The sequence below is a fragment of the Melozone crissalis genome, unplaced genomic scaffold (genome assembly GCF_028551555.1).
Source record: "Melozone crissalis strain CALT ecotype California unplaced genomic scaffold, PUWL_Pcris_2 ptg000006l_1, whole genome shotgun sequence".
NCBI classification, from domain to species: Eukaryota; Metazoa; Chordata; class Aves; order Passeriformes; family Passerellidae; genus Melozone; species Melozone crissalis.
Window position 1 is genome coordinate 17345054 of NW_026535784.1, and position 13797 is coordinate 17358850.

General features: G+C 41.0%; 1 protein-coding gene across 3 annotated transcripts in view; it reads right to left on the reverse strand.

Annotated features, from left to right (window-relative positions):
* Positions 1-3570: 3570 nt before the first annotated feature.
* PDS5A (PDS5 cohesin associated factor A) overlaps positions 3571-13797 on the reverse strand; it is a 78177-nt gene continuing 67950 nt past the window's right edge. The window contains exons 30-33 of one of the 3 annotated variants that reach the window (XM_054294886.1): positions 10422-10561; positions 9299-9404; positions 6596-6872; positions 3571-4773 (exon numbers count right to left, since the gene is read on the reverse strand). In XM_054294886.1, coding sequence (XP_054150861.1) covers positions 4727-4773; positions 6596-6872; positions 9299-9404; positions 10422-10561 — 570 coding nt within the window. In that variant the 3' untranslated portion in view covers positions 3571-4726. Of the gene's footprint in view, positions 4774-5005; positions 5492-6519; positions 6873-9298; positions 9405-10421; positions 10562-13797 lie in introns of those variants that run through there. The other 2 variants (XM_054294878.1, XM_054294893.1) reach the window with 2 other exon arrangements.

The window sequence follows — 13797 nt, forward strand, 5'->3', positions numbered from 1 at the left end:
TGTGCTCCCACTGAAAAGCAGATGTCTCCTCATGGCTGTCCCTCCTCACCAACCAACACAAGACTCAACTGCACCATCCACTTGTGCTGCCCATGGAGGTCTTGGTTTTGCTGACCATGGATAGAGCTGCACAGTTGGTGATGAGTCCCCAGGTTCAAAGCTGAATGGCTCCTAAGTCACTTCTTGCCCAAGCTGCAGGGGTCACCATGAGGCTGACTTCCTCCTGCTGGCCCAGCCTCTGCAGGCAGAGTCCTGGTTAAAGTGTCAGGACCTTCCCCAGGCAGAGAGAAGATGCTCTGCTGCAAGTCAGAAAGGTCCTTCCAAGAGATGAATGGGAGGATTTGCTCCAAGGGTAGGACTGCCCTCTGGGCTCTGAGGAGCACACTCACACACCCTCCAGCACGTGGGTGCTGAGAGCTGGGCTGCAGAGCTGCTCCCAGCAGGGTCCGTGTGTCTGTGGCTTTCTCCGTGAGGGAGCAGGAGCTCTGAACTGCAACAAGCCCTTGGCCGTGCTCCACTCATCTCTTTACAAGCAGGTGCATGTGCCAAAAAACTTGCTCATCTCCTTTCAGACTGCAAAAAATAGGGCTGGGAAGCTCCCCCAAGTCAGAGATGTTCCCATTCTGAATCTAAAGTATACTAGGGAGTGTGATTTGTGGCAGCAGTCATCCTGTGGGTCACCACACTGACTTGGTGCTAAGGAATCTCTGATGGAGTACTGGGTCATTCACCTGCTTTGGTCTCCCATTTAGAAATTAAAGGACATCCTGACTCAGGCTGTGCAGGTAGGAAGGGACAGGCTGTCAGCAACCACTTCTAAGTTCTGCTTCTGAGGATGTTGTGTCTTGCTTTCCCTCTTTGAGGAACTGAGGCAAATCAACCCACAGAATGTGTGGATTAAGAACTCTTCAGGAATGGAAGCTACTGTTGGTCTTTGAAGTTTAAGAGTACTTTATAGTATTGTTTGAGCTTCCTTCTGGCCATCTGAATACCCAGGGTACTCATCATCAGCATGATGATTCCCTCCTGTCAGAAATTCAAGCAGGGGAAGCCTTCAAGGGACACAAACTGCTGCTGTACAGGACTCTGCTCTCCCTGCTTTTGAACACCTTGCTGCTCCCTGTGCAAATGTTCTGTACCCAGATACAGTGCCCTGGGCTGAGCCCAGCCACTCTGTGACTAATGCTTGGTTATCAGCTCAGTGCACCTGCAGCCAGGCTGGCAAGCAGACTGCACAGCCCAGCTTCCTTAGTTTGGGCTATTTCCCTGAGCACCAATTTGAGATTTGATTTTCAGGCACAAACAGAACTGCTGCTAAAGACAATAACCAAACACACAGGCAAGAGAACTAGGACCCACATGGATGATTTCTTAAGAAGCAAGTTTCCTGTGTATTGCAAATGTTTGGTGATCCCAAATCTTTCTTTATCTTTAGAGGAAACAGTTCAGCTGTTACAGCCCCATCAGCTAACCTGACATTCAAGAGCCAGTCTGATGCTGAACTTGGTCCAACATTGTGAGCTAAGTATCTACCAGCTGGAAGCACATTTTAGACAATATTTTGTTATTTATCAGTTCTAAAACTTACAGGGTTCATCAGCATGTGCAGAAAAGGTTTGTAGTGCATGCTCTTTCTCCTGTTTAAGATTGCTCTAGACAACATTATTTTTTAATCCACAACAAATACTCAGTTTTGTTGAGTGGAAGGGGTTTAATTTAGTACATTACAAAGCATGTCCTCAGAACAGCTTTCCTGTCTTACTGTGACTAAAGCTGTGCATCAGAAGACAGAAAAAAAACAGAAATAAATGCGTATCTGCTAAGAAACACAGCCAAACTTTTATGAAGATGGGAACTTAAGAGATGACAAGAACTTAGCTCTAACTATGTAACTGAATGTGAAATCTCAGCACCTTTAAACACTGCACTGGTAAAAAGCCATAAAGAATGGGTTTTATCAGGCTTCCTATTAATTGCACATTAACAAGTGAAGAAGTCTGAGCATCAGTTTCCTTATTACAATGGGAAAATCCCCACTCTTATGTACAGTATTTGAAAACTGATGGATGGCCAAGCCACACACACACCCGCCACACCACCCCCCTTTCCTTTGAAATACTTTGCCTTCAGTTCCAGAGTTTTATACTCATTACTCTCTAATAGCTCTTCATTTTAAGGGCTCAGCATCACTGGCAATGCATCGATTACATCTGTGTGAGAGTGGTGCTGTGCTCCCTGCCCCGGCTCTCCAGGCTGCCCCTGTGTGCTGTCAGTGCCCCCCAAGGCTGGGGCAGAGGGAATGGGGCAGGCAGGGCAGGCAGGGGCACTCTGAGCACAGCCCTGGCTGGGGCAAGCTCTGCAAACAGCCACTGGGGCCACTCTGGTAGTTCTTGTAAGCTGCACTCTGTCTCAGCCTATTACGTCTAGCATAATTTGCTACATGAATGTACCAACTGACTACTAATAATCAGCATATGAAAATAACTCAAATGTCCACACTAAAAAAAAAAAAAAAAAAAACCCCACAAAAAACAAACAGAAAAAAAAATCAATAGAATTCCATCTGGAGAAAGACAACTGAAAACCATGCTCTGATTATGGAGTGAACTCCAGAAACCTCTTCTAACCTATATCATTCTATTATGACTCATTGAGTAATGTGACAATTGTAACTAATTAAAAACTGACCAAAGAAGATAAAAAGGAAAAAATCCAGTAATTATCCACTTAATAAAAAACAAAGCTTTTGGAAATAAATCTGAACTATTTGCAAGATTTGTCAAGTCCAGATTTCAGATTGTTAAAAGCACACCATTAAGTACCAGAACTCATTTCTAAGAAAAAAGCAAGTTTTTTTTTTTCTGGCAGCACCAGAAAACTTTGAACTAAAACATTTTAAAATTAGTTTAAACCAATTCACTCGAACTTTCCTGAAACTGAAGTATTTGACCAGAGCACTAAAAAGAAACTGCATTACAATCCACCTTGTGAAATTACTGCAGTTTTAGAAATCAAACCCCTGATAGATGTATAATTAAGCAATTTTATAATCTTCTCTCTGTCAAAAGCATTCCAAATCCTTCAGGCCAAAGCACTGCAGGTTGCTTTAGAAGGGGAGCTGCTTTATGCACAAAGCCTCATTTTTGTTACAGAAGAAAAATAACACGAGCTGTGCACACTTGCTCAGAGAGACCTCAGTCATGTTGAAGAGCACACAGCTGCACCCTGCCCATTCCAGGGGCACAAGCAATCCCCAACTCATGCTACCAGTACCCAGCTCTTCTATGTGAATCCAGGGATTTCCAAACAATTTGCAGAAGAGAAATGGGGAACTGAGGCAGTGGGAAGCAAAGCAGATTCCTCACTGTCACTCTGCCCACCAACCCAACCCCCTTCACAAGACAAAGCACTGTAACTTCACCTCAAAAATGCAACTGTTTAACTACACCACTGTCTGCATTACAGCTCCTTCGCTCTGCACAGCACTTCTGGCAATGTCCAAGCCCATGTACAGACACAGCAATTAAGTTTTCTGTGAAAGAAAAAAAAAATTAGAAAAAGACTGCCATGTGACACCTAGAAGCGTTTATTTTATGCAACAAACTTAAATATGATCATGTGTACATAAAAGTGTACACTGTATCTATGCTGAACAATGCCAGGAAACATAATATTGATGCAACAATCTTCTAAAATAAACATTAAAAAATGAGCCTGGACAGGAAGACAAAATGCAAAACAGACTTACTTCCAATCAGCACAATGCTTAAAATTGAGAGCAATCCTAAACATTTCCAACTTTCCTTACAAAGCTGCCAAAGTCCAACTATTTTTAAAAACTGATTTTTTTTTTCTTTACATCAATAATAAAAATCTGGTGACAAACATTATAAAATCAAATGCTGGACTGTCTTTACTCCTTTAAAATTTAGAATATTCCAACAGAACCGCAGGAGTAAAAACACTTAAAAGTGATATATGTTTTTATAAAACAAACATCAATATGTACATTTATTGCAAATTATATTAAACTAAAATGGAGGGAAAATTAAAAAATGAAATGTCTACTTGCGAATTAATAACAATTTTAAGTGATTACTTTCCCACTCTGATAAAAATCAGAAAGCAACATTTATAAAATTGCCACCACATGACTTTTCATAGCAGGGAATTGAAATCTGTACATCTTATTTTTGCAGAAAAGTAGGCAGGCAGAAAGAATTATACATAAAACAGTCTCCAAAAGTAAAGCAAAAAAACTTTTTGTGATTTTTTGTTTTTCCTCTAGTCTTGTTTAAAATCCATTCAGTAGACTTCTACCTTTTCTGTGAAACATGGGAATACCTGGCTCTAGGATCATGAATTTTCAATGTCAGTGTAAGGACCTTCTCTGACTTCCTTTAAAAAAAAATGCAGCATGAAAGTTAATGGTGTAAATACACTTTTAAACTCCAGAATGCAGGAACTGGAACCAAGTGTTAAGCAATTTGCTTAATTATTGACTTTTCATAAAAAAAGTCTCTGGGGAAATAAGTACAGATGCTTTTAGCCTCTTTCTCAAGAGTTTCTGCTTTACATTTCCATTGAGAAGGATTAATTTCATGTGAAAGGGAAGCATAGTTTTCCTTCTGGTTTCAGAGCTGAAAGCTGTGTGTTTTGAAGTAATTTCAGTTCCTGTACAGGAAATTTCTGAATCCTAGTTTTTGCAGAAGCTTGGAGCATGCCTTTATTTGGCCTTCATTTCCTCCCTTTTCGAGCAAGTTTTCTTTTTACCTTTATGAGAGGAGAAAAGGAAATGAGTTAATTGTGAGGACATGGAAATCACAAGTGATTCTGTCTCAAAATCCTACCAAATATTGTTTAGATTTTAGCTTTTACACTTCTCATACAGTGATTCTTCCAACTCCATCTTGTATCTTCTTAACAATTACATAATTAATTGAATACAACTGAACTTCCTCATTGTACAGCACAACTTCCTGATAAACTTGAAACTACAAAACTTGAATTGTGCATTTTATAATTCCATACCAAGTAATGTTTCTTTCAGCATAAATATAAACAGTTATCCACTGCTTTCGTTGGAATAAGAGATTAAGAACAGTAACTTGATCTAATTAACTACAATTACCAAGGTTTATAAAAATAGCCCGTTTTACTTCAGAATAGGCACTACTTCAAATGTTTTCCCAGTATTTACAGTAACTTGTACAAGTCTACTTAAAAGCAAAAAACCTATTAGAGCATTTTTTACAAACAAATTTCTTTGAATTCTCACTGTATTAACTACAATAAAGAAATAAAAACAGAGAATTGTCCTATATAAGATGCCTGCTACACCTTAAGGAAGCCTCCCTCTGCTATCTCTGTATCCTCAGTATCTTCCTGGCTGCTCCCACAGGCCTTAAAAAGATCCATTGCATTTTGAGAGTATTCTGAACTTGAGTCTATCTCCAACAGTGAATCTCCATCACTTCCAAGCACCTGGCTTCTGAAAAACGTTAACAATGTTTTGGTATTTTGTCCAAGAAACACTGAGATATCACACATTTTAAAGATGTTATCTGATACAGTAGCTTATTAAAGGCTATGGATAGTGCAATTTGCTCTGAAGACTTGAAGGAATTTGACATATTAAACAAACATTGCAAGGCAGTACACAAATATTACACTCTTGACAGACCATTTTACTGCTGTATAAAGCTTACTCTTAGAAGAAAAGGTTTTTTGTTCAAAGTTCTCTGCAAGATCTTCAACTTACAAATCTCTAGAAAGAAACTATTCCAAAGATTCTTTCTTCCTTTAGATCACTTTTGTGATTTCTTAGAGCACACTGGTTGGCAGTCCTTTGGACACTTGCATTAATTATGTACCAGGTCCAGCAAAACAAACTTCTCATGTTAATGCTTATTATGAATTGCTTGTATTGCAAACCAAGTCATGCTTCAACACTAAAGTAGCCCAATTATCATCCAAAAGCTGTTTTGTGGTTTACATAGTTCCAAATGTAATTTTCAGTTACTTAAAATAGACATTACAGTACTGCTAACATTAAAACAAGCACAGACCCAAACTACCAGAAAATAGCTGCAGCTGGCATTACAAATTTCCCAGTGCATTAAAGACAGTCAGCTCCCAAGGCTTTGCTATCACTGAAGGCAGGCACAGCAGAGTAACCAAATGCCAGCGTGCCTGGCATTAATGAATGCACTAAACACCATCAACTCTTGGTTCCTTTAGACAGCAATTCTAGCAAGGGGAACCAGGATGCATTAAAATAGCATTTGGTGAAAACAGGTTAAGTTTATCCTGTTCTGACCAAACAAATTAATTTCTCCAATTCCAGCTGCCCAGGTACTTTGAAAAATAGAACTCAATGCAACATATGGTTGCAACATCTGCTGTGGTTTAGTTGTGCCCTAAACTATGCTAGGGACTGTTGTAATTCTAAACTCAGAGTCTGACTTGAGACAGGAAAGGACCAGCCCCCACCCCATGTATTTAATTATGTATTTTTACCTCTGTAGATCAATTTGTCTCTGTGCTGCTGCTGGCTTTTTTGCTGTGTCTTGCTGTTTTGGTGCTTTGGCATTACCTGCCTCTAAACTCCCTGGGCCCTCCTGGTTGGCTGCTGCCCTCTTCCTTCCCCTGACAGGTGCTTTGTTTGTTTCCTCGTTTTTTGCAGTGGTGCCCTGAGGTTCTGGTTTGGTTGGTCGCCCTCTTCTGGTTTTTGCTGCAAGCGATGGGCCTGTTTCTTCCACATTTTTTTCTTCTGTTTTTTGATGAATATTCTCCGTTCCAGATGCTGTTGCTGTTCGCTTTTTCCCACGTTCAGTGCTATTTCCTTGTGTTGTCTGATCAGAATTCATCTCCTAGAAAATAAAAACAATGAATGTGAAGAAAAACTGATTCCCAAAGGCAAACTCAAACTGTTACCTCCTTCCATCAGAAACATGAGCTTTTAAAACTGTATTGTTATGAAAATACATCACATGGTCTTAGATTTTGGACCTTATCCTTGCAAAAACATTTTCTACATATTGTGTAATGTTACTAACTGCAGCTAATCTATCTTTTAGTGGGAGAGATTGCAGTAAGAATAATTATCTTTATGAGCTCCTCTCACGATCATTTCTCTGGACAAGTTCCTTTTACTGTCTCTTTGTCAAATGACAAGAGAAAACTGAGGAGGAAAGAATTATTTCAATACAGCAGTATTTACTGTTTACTTCCATACATGCAAATTTTGAGACCAACATTCAGTAAAGGTGCAGTTTACTGAAGACCTAAGTGCCAGTAAAGAAAAACGGAATAAAGAAGTAAGATTGCACCAAAAATTCAACTTGCTGTGTTTGTTAATTCTTCATCATGTCTGAGTGTGTATGGCCTACATGCATGTTCTTCTCAACACCCTGAACAGGGCAATGCAGTGATTGAATACCATGCAGAGGCGTCTGTATACGTGGAACAGAAAGGGTGAGCAATGTGCTTCTCTACAGAGAGCAGTATTCATGTGGAATCAAAGAGGAAGCAACTGGATGCTAAGCCTTCATGTGAACACTGACTTCCAAAGCAGCTGGGAGAAGGGGTGGAGAAAAGGATACTGAAGAAGCATGGCTGGGATGATTCAGCAATTTCCAACAAACCAATGCCACTATTCTAAGTGCTGGATCTGAACCAAGGACTGTTTCTGTTAAATATTCTGCTATTGTTTCTTATGTGTTCAATGAGTCAGGCAATCTCTGTAACCTTCACTACTGTTCCAGGCAATCTCTGTAACCTTCACTACTGTTCCAGCAACATATGAGTAGCCACTTACAGTTGCTATTCATATGAACTTTAAAGATTCTCTCAAATTCCAACTTGAAGAACCTAGAAAGCATTTTTGAAATTTACTTTATATGTGCTTTGCCTAATTCTTCTGTGTGATGATACAAATCCAAAACACCTGCTTATTACTCTGATCTCATCTAATAGAAAGAGATTAAGCAGATATATAACTTCTTAAAAAGCCTAAATCATCTATGTATCCCTACATTATTACAAAAATCTACTTTAAATCACAGAATCATCTAGGTTGGAAGTGATCTTCGAAAATCATCTTGTCAAACCTGCTGACAGTGGAGCCTCAGCGGTTATCCAGGGCTTTGACAAGTCAAGCCATGAACACTGATAATCCACCACTTTTCTGGACAGTCTGTTCGAGTGTTTCAATTTCTCCACAGTGTTTTGGGGGTTTTTTGTATTTTCTTTTCCTGCTTGCATCCAGACAGAATTTCCCCTGAAGCAACTTCTTCCAGCAGCCTTTTTTCCTTCCAGCAAGCAGCCTTGAGAATACTTCCTTCCATCCATCTTTTCCATAAATACCTTGTAGATGCTGAAAGACTGACTGATCCTCTCCAAGGCTTCTCTTCTCTAAGCTGAACAAACTCAACACTTCAAACCTTTCTTCACACAACAACTTTTCCATGCCTTAATCATCTTGGTGCCCCCTGCAAGGCTCCCTCCAGCTTTTAAGTATCTGCATCAAACTGGGGGAGCAGCCCAGTATTCCAGGTATGGCCTAATGAATGCCAAATGGGGTGGAATAACCACATCCCTCTATTGCTGACTACTCAGGACACAGTTTGCTGTCCTCACTGCAGCCAAGGCACACAGCCAGCTCATGCTCTGTTGGTTATCCACTGAGGATGGTCCCCAGGCCCTTCCCAGCCAACCTGCACTCCAGCCAGGCAGATCCCAGCATGCTGTACAGCTGCTTGAGTTTCATCTGTCCCAGGTGCAGGACTCAACTGTGTTCAAATTCATGCTATTGTATAAGTTAAAAAATCTTTATGATTTACACATGGTGTTCTCTCTTTAATGAAAGAGGGGTGAACTATACAATATACTTTTAATAGTTTCATTAAGATTTTAGCTGTGACAAAATTTCAAAGTTAGATGTGTATTTCATGCTGTAGGACCACTTGACATTTTCTTGGCAGTAATTCAGTTGAAGCTACTACAGGTGTGAATTTTCACTCTGAATCCCAGGCTCACTGTTATACTGGAAAATGCAGAATAAATGTGGGAATATTTTGGAATTTTAGAGAGGTCCATTCAAATGAATGCTATAAATTAGTCTGGATAAAATAAATAGCTGTTCTGAAGACATGGGGTCCTCTGTCAGGCTGGGAAACTGACACAACTATATGAAATGAAACTGGATGTTACCAGCTCCTCAGAGAACTGGTGCACTGAAAAAACTCCCAATGTCAAACTTACTACAGACATCAGTCCATAAAATTCCTGGACATACCTTGTTTTTCACAGGTTCTGTCTTTGCTGGTGTGACTGAAATAATCCTCACAGGATTTTCATCATTTTCACTGACTCCGGTTTCTGATATATCTGAACTTTGTTCCCTGGGAACATCATGGAAGACATAATAAACAAAAATATACAGAAAAGAAGAAAAATGTTCGGAATTATTAGGGGTAAGGAAAAGGAGGTGGGGGAAGGGGAATCAACGCAATAGGCTAAATTAGTTTAAAAACAATTGAATTTGCACAAGTCCACACATGTATTTTCTTTCCCAGAACTGGGAAAGGTCTGAAAGGAATTGGCTGGTCATTGAGCCAAATCCCTTACCACAGACACACCACTGTATAATGACTTCTGCAAACTTAAGACCAGAGCTCTAAAACAGGCTGTGTTATTTTCCCAGATAGAAAGAGCCAATACAGGAAAATATAGTGAAGAATAATAAACACCAATAATGCCCCAGTTTCACAGAAAACAAAAGAATAAAAAAAAAAAAAGTAAGATTATTGCAACTTATATCATGCACACTTTACAGAATGAATTCTGAATGCAGTTATACTTCCCTTTCGCCTTATGAAAAGCAGCAACAAGACTTACTTAACTTACTCTGCTTTCTTTAATGCTTTATTTTGGTCAGGTAATTAATTCCAAACCAAATTAAACAGTATTAAAATCTGAAAGTGCAAACTGTTTCTCCAGATTTACAACAAATTTTCAAACTTCACATCCATATAAAAATAATGCTTGCTAGAAGAAACACTGAGTATTGCCATCATATGTTGCATCTTTCCACTGAGACCCTGACCTGCTTCAACAAGCTCTTTTTATCATCCTTTATCTTACACAGATGAGAATATTCTATTTATATCAAAAAGGATTCTTGTTTCCAATCAGGATTAATTGTAATTTATACATCAAAACATCATAACACAAACTGAACCAAAAAGCAAGTATGGAGATTTTATCTATTGAGAACTACATTTTCTAAAACTGGACGAAATAAGGACACTCTTCCAACATGTAAACACACACACCAGATCATCTGCTGTCCAAAACTTGCAAGCACAGTGGAGACCATTAAGTAAAGAGGTGATGAAAGAAATGTTGGACTCCCATACCTTGATCTGTTTCCTGCAGAAGAGCTCAGCTCAGAGTTTACACTGCTTCCAGTCTCTGATCCTGTAGTCCTAATATATGGTCTCCTTCCAGTTGCAGATAATGGTTTGTTTACTGTGCCTAATACACCGGTTGGTTTTGGCTAGAAAAAATGTTTAAATATTAAAAAATGCAAACTTCAGATACATATTTAATTTTACAAATATTTGCTTGAGTATTTAAAAATACTTTTCCTGGGATAACAGTCTTGATCACAATGCCATCAGTTTAGAGCTACTAACTTTATCTTTACTTCAAAAACATTGTTTATCCTTTTACTTCTTGTGATTTAAAAGCATTTAATCAACTGCTCTTCTCTCTCACATGCTTTGAAGACATAGCAGCTGGAGAAGTCTCAACAAAAGCCAAAATGTTGGGCAATATTACAGTTGAGAGCCTCTGGGTAAGGATGAATGGGAAAGCAAATAAAGCTGATATTGTTGTGGGAGTCTACTACTGACCAGCCAGCCAGGACACTACCACCAATGATCAGCCTACAAGGAATTAATTACAGGATCCTTCTGGATCAACTGCCCTTGGCCTTATGGACAACCTTGGCCCTGGATATGGGGGACAGCAGACTTTGGGTGCTGTAAGACTTTTGGGTGCTCTGGGAATCTGCTGTTGAAGGTACTGCCATCTATAAATGCTTGTCCCTTTTTAGGAACCATCTCTTAAAGCACAGGAGCAGGCAACTGCAAAGTGTAAGATGTCAAGCAAGTGAGGCAGAAATTCAGCCTGGCTGAGCTAGCTGAGAAGGGATCTTCTTCTGGAAGTACACAGTATTTGGAAGCAATGACAGACAACATGGCAGGATTACAGAAATGCTGCTCACCACTGCAGGGAGAAAATTCCTGTGGCCAAAGCTTGATTAGGGTTCAAGCTGGCCAGCACCATAAAGGTCACAAAAAGGGCTTTTTAAGATATGTCAAAAGCAAAAGGAGGATCAGAGATAACACTGGGCCATTACTTGATGAGGCTGGTCACCTCACAAACAGGAGGTGACAAAGCAGAAACATTTAACCCCATCTTTGCCTGTCTTCAACACCAATGATGGGGGCTGGGACCCCAGAGCCCTGTGTTACAACACTGTGTCTGGAGGGAATGATAAACAACCCCAGCTCCCTCAGCTGCTCCTCGTAAGACTTGTGCTCCAGACACTTCATTCATTTTGTTTTCCTTCTTTGGACATGCAGTAACCTCAGCCACTCAGCAAGTGGAGTAAATAAATTATTATATTAAAAAATAATATCTTTAAGTAAATACTGTGCAGAATTAGCACTAGGATGATGCAGCCACTGAATATGTGTCCAGTAACAAGCCTTTTCTACAGAGATTGTTGCTTTTTTGCTAGTCAGTGTTTTCCAGCATCTGTAATATCCATCTCCCACCTGCTCCATCATAACTTCCACCCATGGGAATTATATTTTCTTCTCAGGAATACCTTAATTTATTAACTTGGCCTCTAAGGAAATGTAAAATTACATGAAGAATGTGACATGCCAGTTATGAAAATCTCCTTAACTGCTCTCCAGGGACAAAATACAAAACTTCCTGTTGCCTACTCAGCCTGAGCACATGGGTCAAGTCATCAGCCACAGCAAGATCTAAAACATTGTAACTGTATCACAGAACCCCAAAGAGATAGTGTTTACTTCTAAATCATATTTATATCATTATATGCAGAAAAGTAATATAACAATATAACACAAACGTATAAATATAATACTTCAGTTAAAACTCAAGCTGGCTGCTGCAATGGAAGATGATAAAAATTTGACAAATATATTAACAAAAGGAGGGCCAAGGAAAACCTCAATGCTTTACTGGACATGGAGGGAAACATTGTAGCCAAGGATAAGGAAAAGGCTGAGGGATTTAATGCCTTCTTTGTCTCTTTAACAGAAAGGTGAGTTACTCTCAGGCTACCCAGCCCCTGAACTGGTAGTCAGGGCCAGGGAGCAGAATAGATGAATAGATCCCCTGCAATCCAGAAGGAATTAGTGGCCTGCTGAGCCATTCTGACACTCACAAGCCTATGAGGCTGGATGGGATCCCCTGAGGGTGCTGAGGGAGATGATGGAAGAGTTCACCAAGCCCCTCCATCACTTTTCATCAGTCCTGGTTAACTGAAGAGGTCACAGATGACTGGAGGTTGGCCACTGTGATGCCAGTCTACAAGAAGGCCAGAGGGAGGATCTGGGAGATCTACAGGGCTGCCAGCCTGATCTTGGTGGTCAGTAAAGTTATGGGTGATCTGCTGGTTATCTTGAGTGCAATCACATGGTGTGTACAGGCCATCAGGCCTAGCCAGCACAGATTTAGGAAAGATGGGTCCTGCTTGAGAAACTTGATCTCCTTTTATGATCAAATGACCTACCTAGTAGATGAGGAAAGGCTGCGGATGTAATCTACCTGGACTTCACTGAAGCCATTAATGCTGTGTCCCACAACACACTCTTGGAGCTGGCAGTGCATGCTTTGGACTGGCACTCCTCACTGGGTTAAGAACTGGCTGGGTGGTCAGGCCCAGAGTGCTGGTGAAGGTGCTCCAAGCAGCAGCGCCCGGTCTCTACGGGCGTTCCCGAGGGAGCAGTGCCAGGGCCAGTCCTGTTCAGTACCTCTAGTGATCATCTGAACTAAGGGATTGAGTGTCCCCTCAGTCACCTCACAGATGACACCAAATGAGTGGCACTACTGTCTGCTGGAGGGCCAAAGGCTCTGCAGAAGGACCTGCACAGGCTGGATCCATGGGCCAAGGCCAACACTATGAAGTTCAACAAGGCCCCTGCCAGGTCCTGCACTTGGGTCACAACAAGCCCAGGCAGTGCTCCAGGCTGGGGCAGAGTGGCTGGAATGTGGCCCAGTGGAAAAGGAGCTGGGAGTGCTGGCTGAGAGCTGCTGAGCATGAGCCAGTGTGTGCCCAGGTGGCCAAGGAGGCCAATGGCACCCTGGCCTGTGTCAGCAACAGTGTGGCCAGCAGGACCAGGGCAGTGACTGTCCCTCTCTAGTCAGCACTGGCAATGCCACACCTTGAATCCTGTTCGCAATCCAAGGTCCCTCACTGCAAGGACACTGAGGTGCTGGAGTGAGTCCAGAGAAGTGCAATGCAGCTGGTGAAGGGTATGGAATGAAAGTCTTAGGAAGAGCAGCTGAGGGAGCTGGGGATGTTTAAAAACTCTTTACAACTGGCTGAAAGAAGCTTGTAGCCAGGTGGGGAGTGGCCTCTACTCCCAGGCAGCTAAAGACAGAAAAGAGGCAATGGCTAAAAGCTGTGCCAGGAGAGGTTGAGGTTGAACATCTGGAAAAATTTCTTCATTGGAAGGACTGTCAGGCATT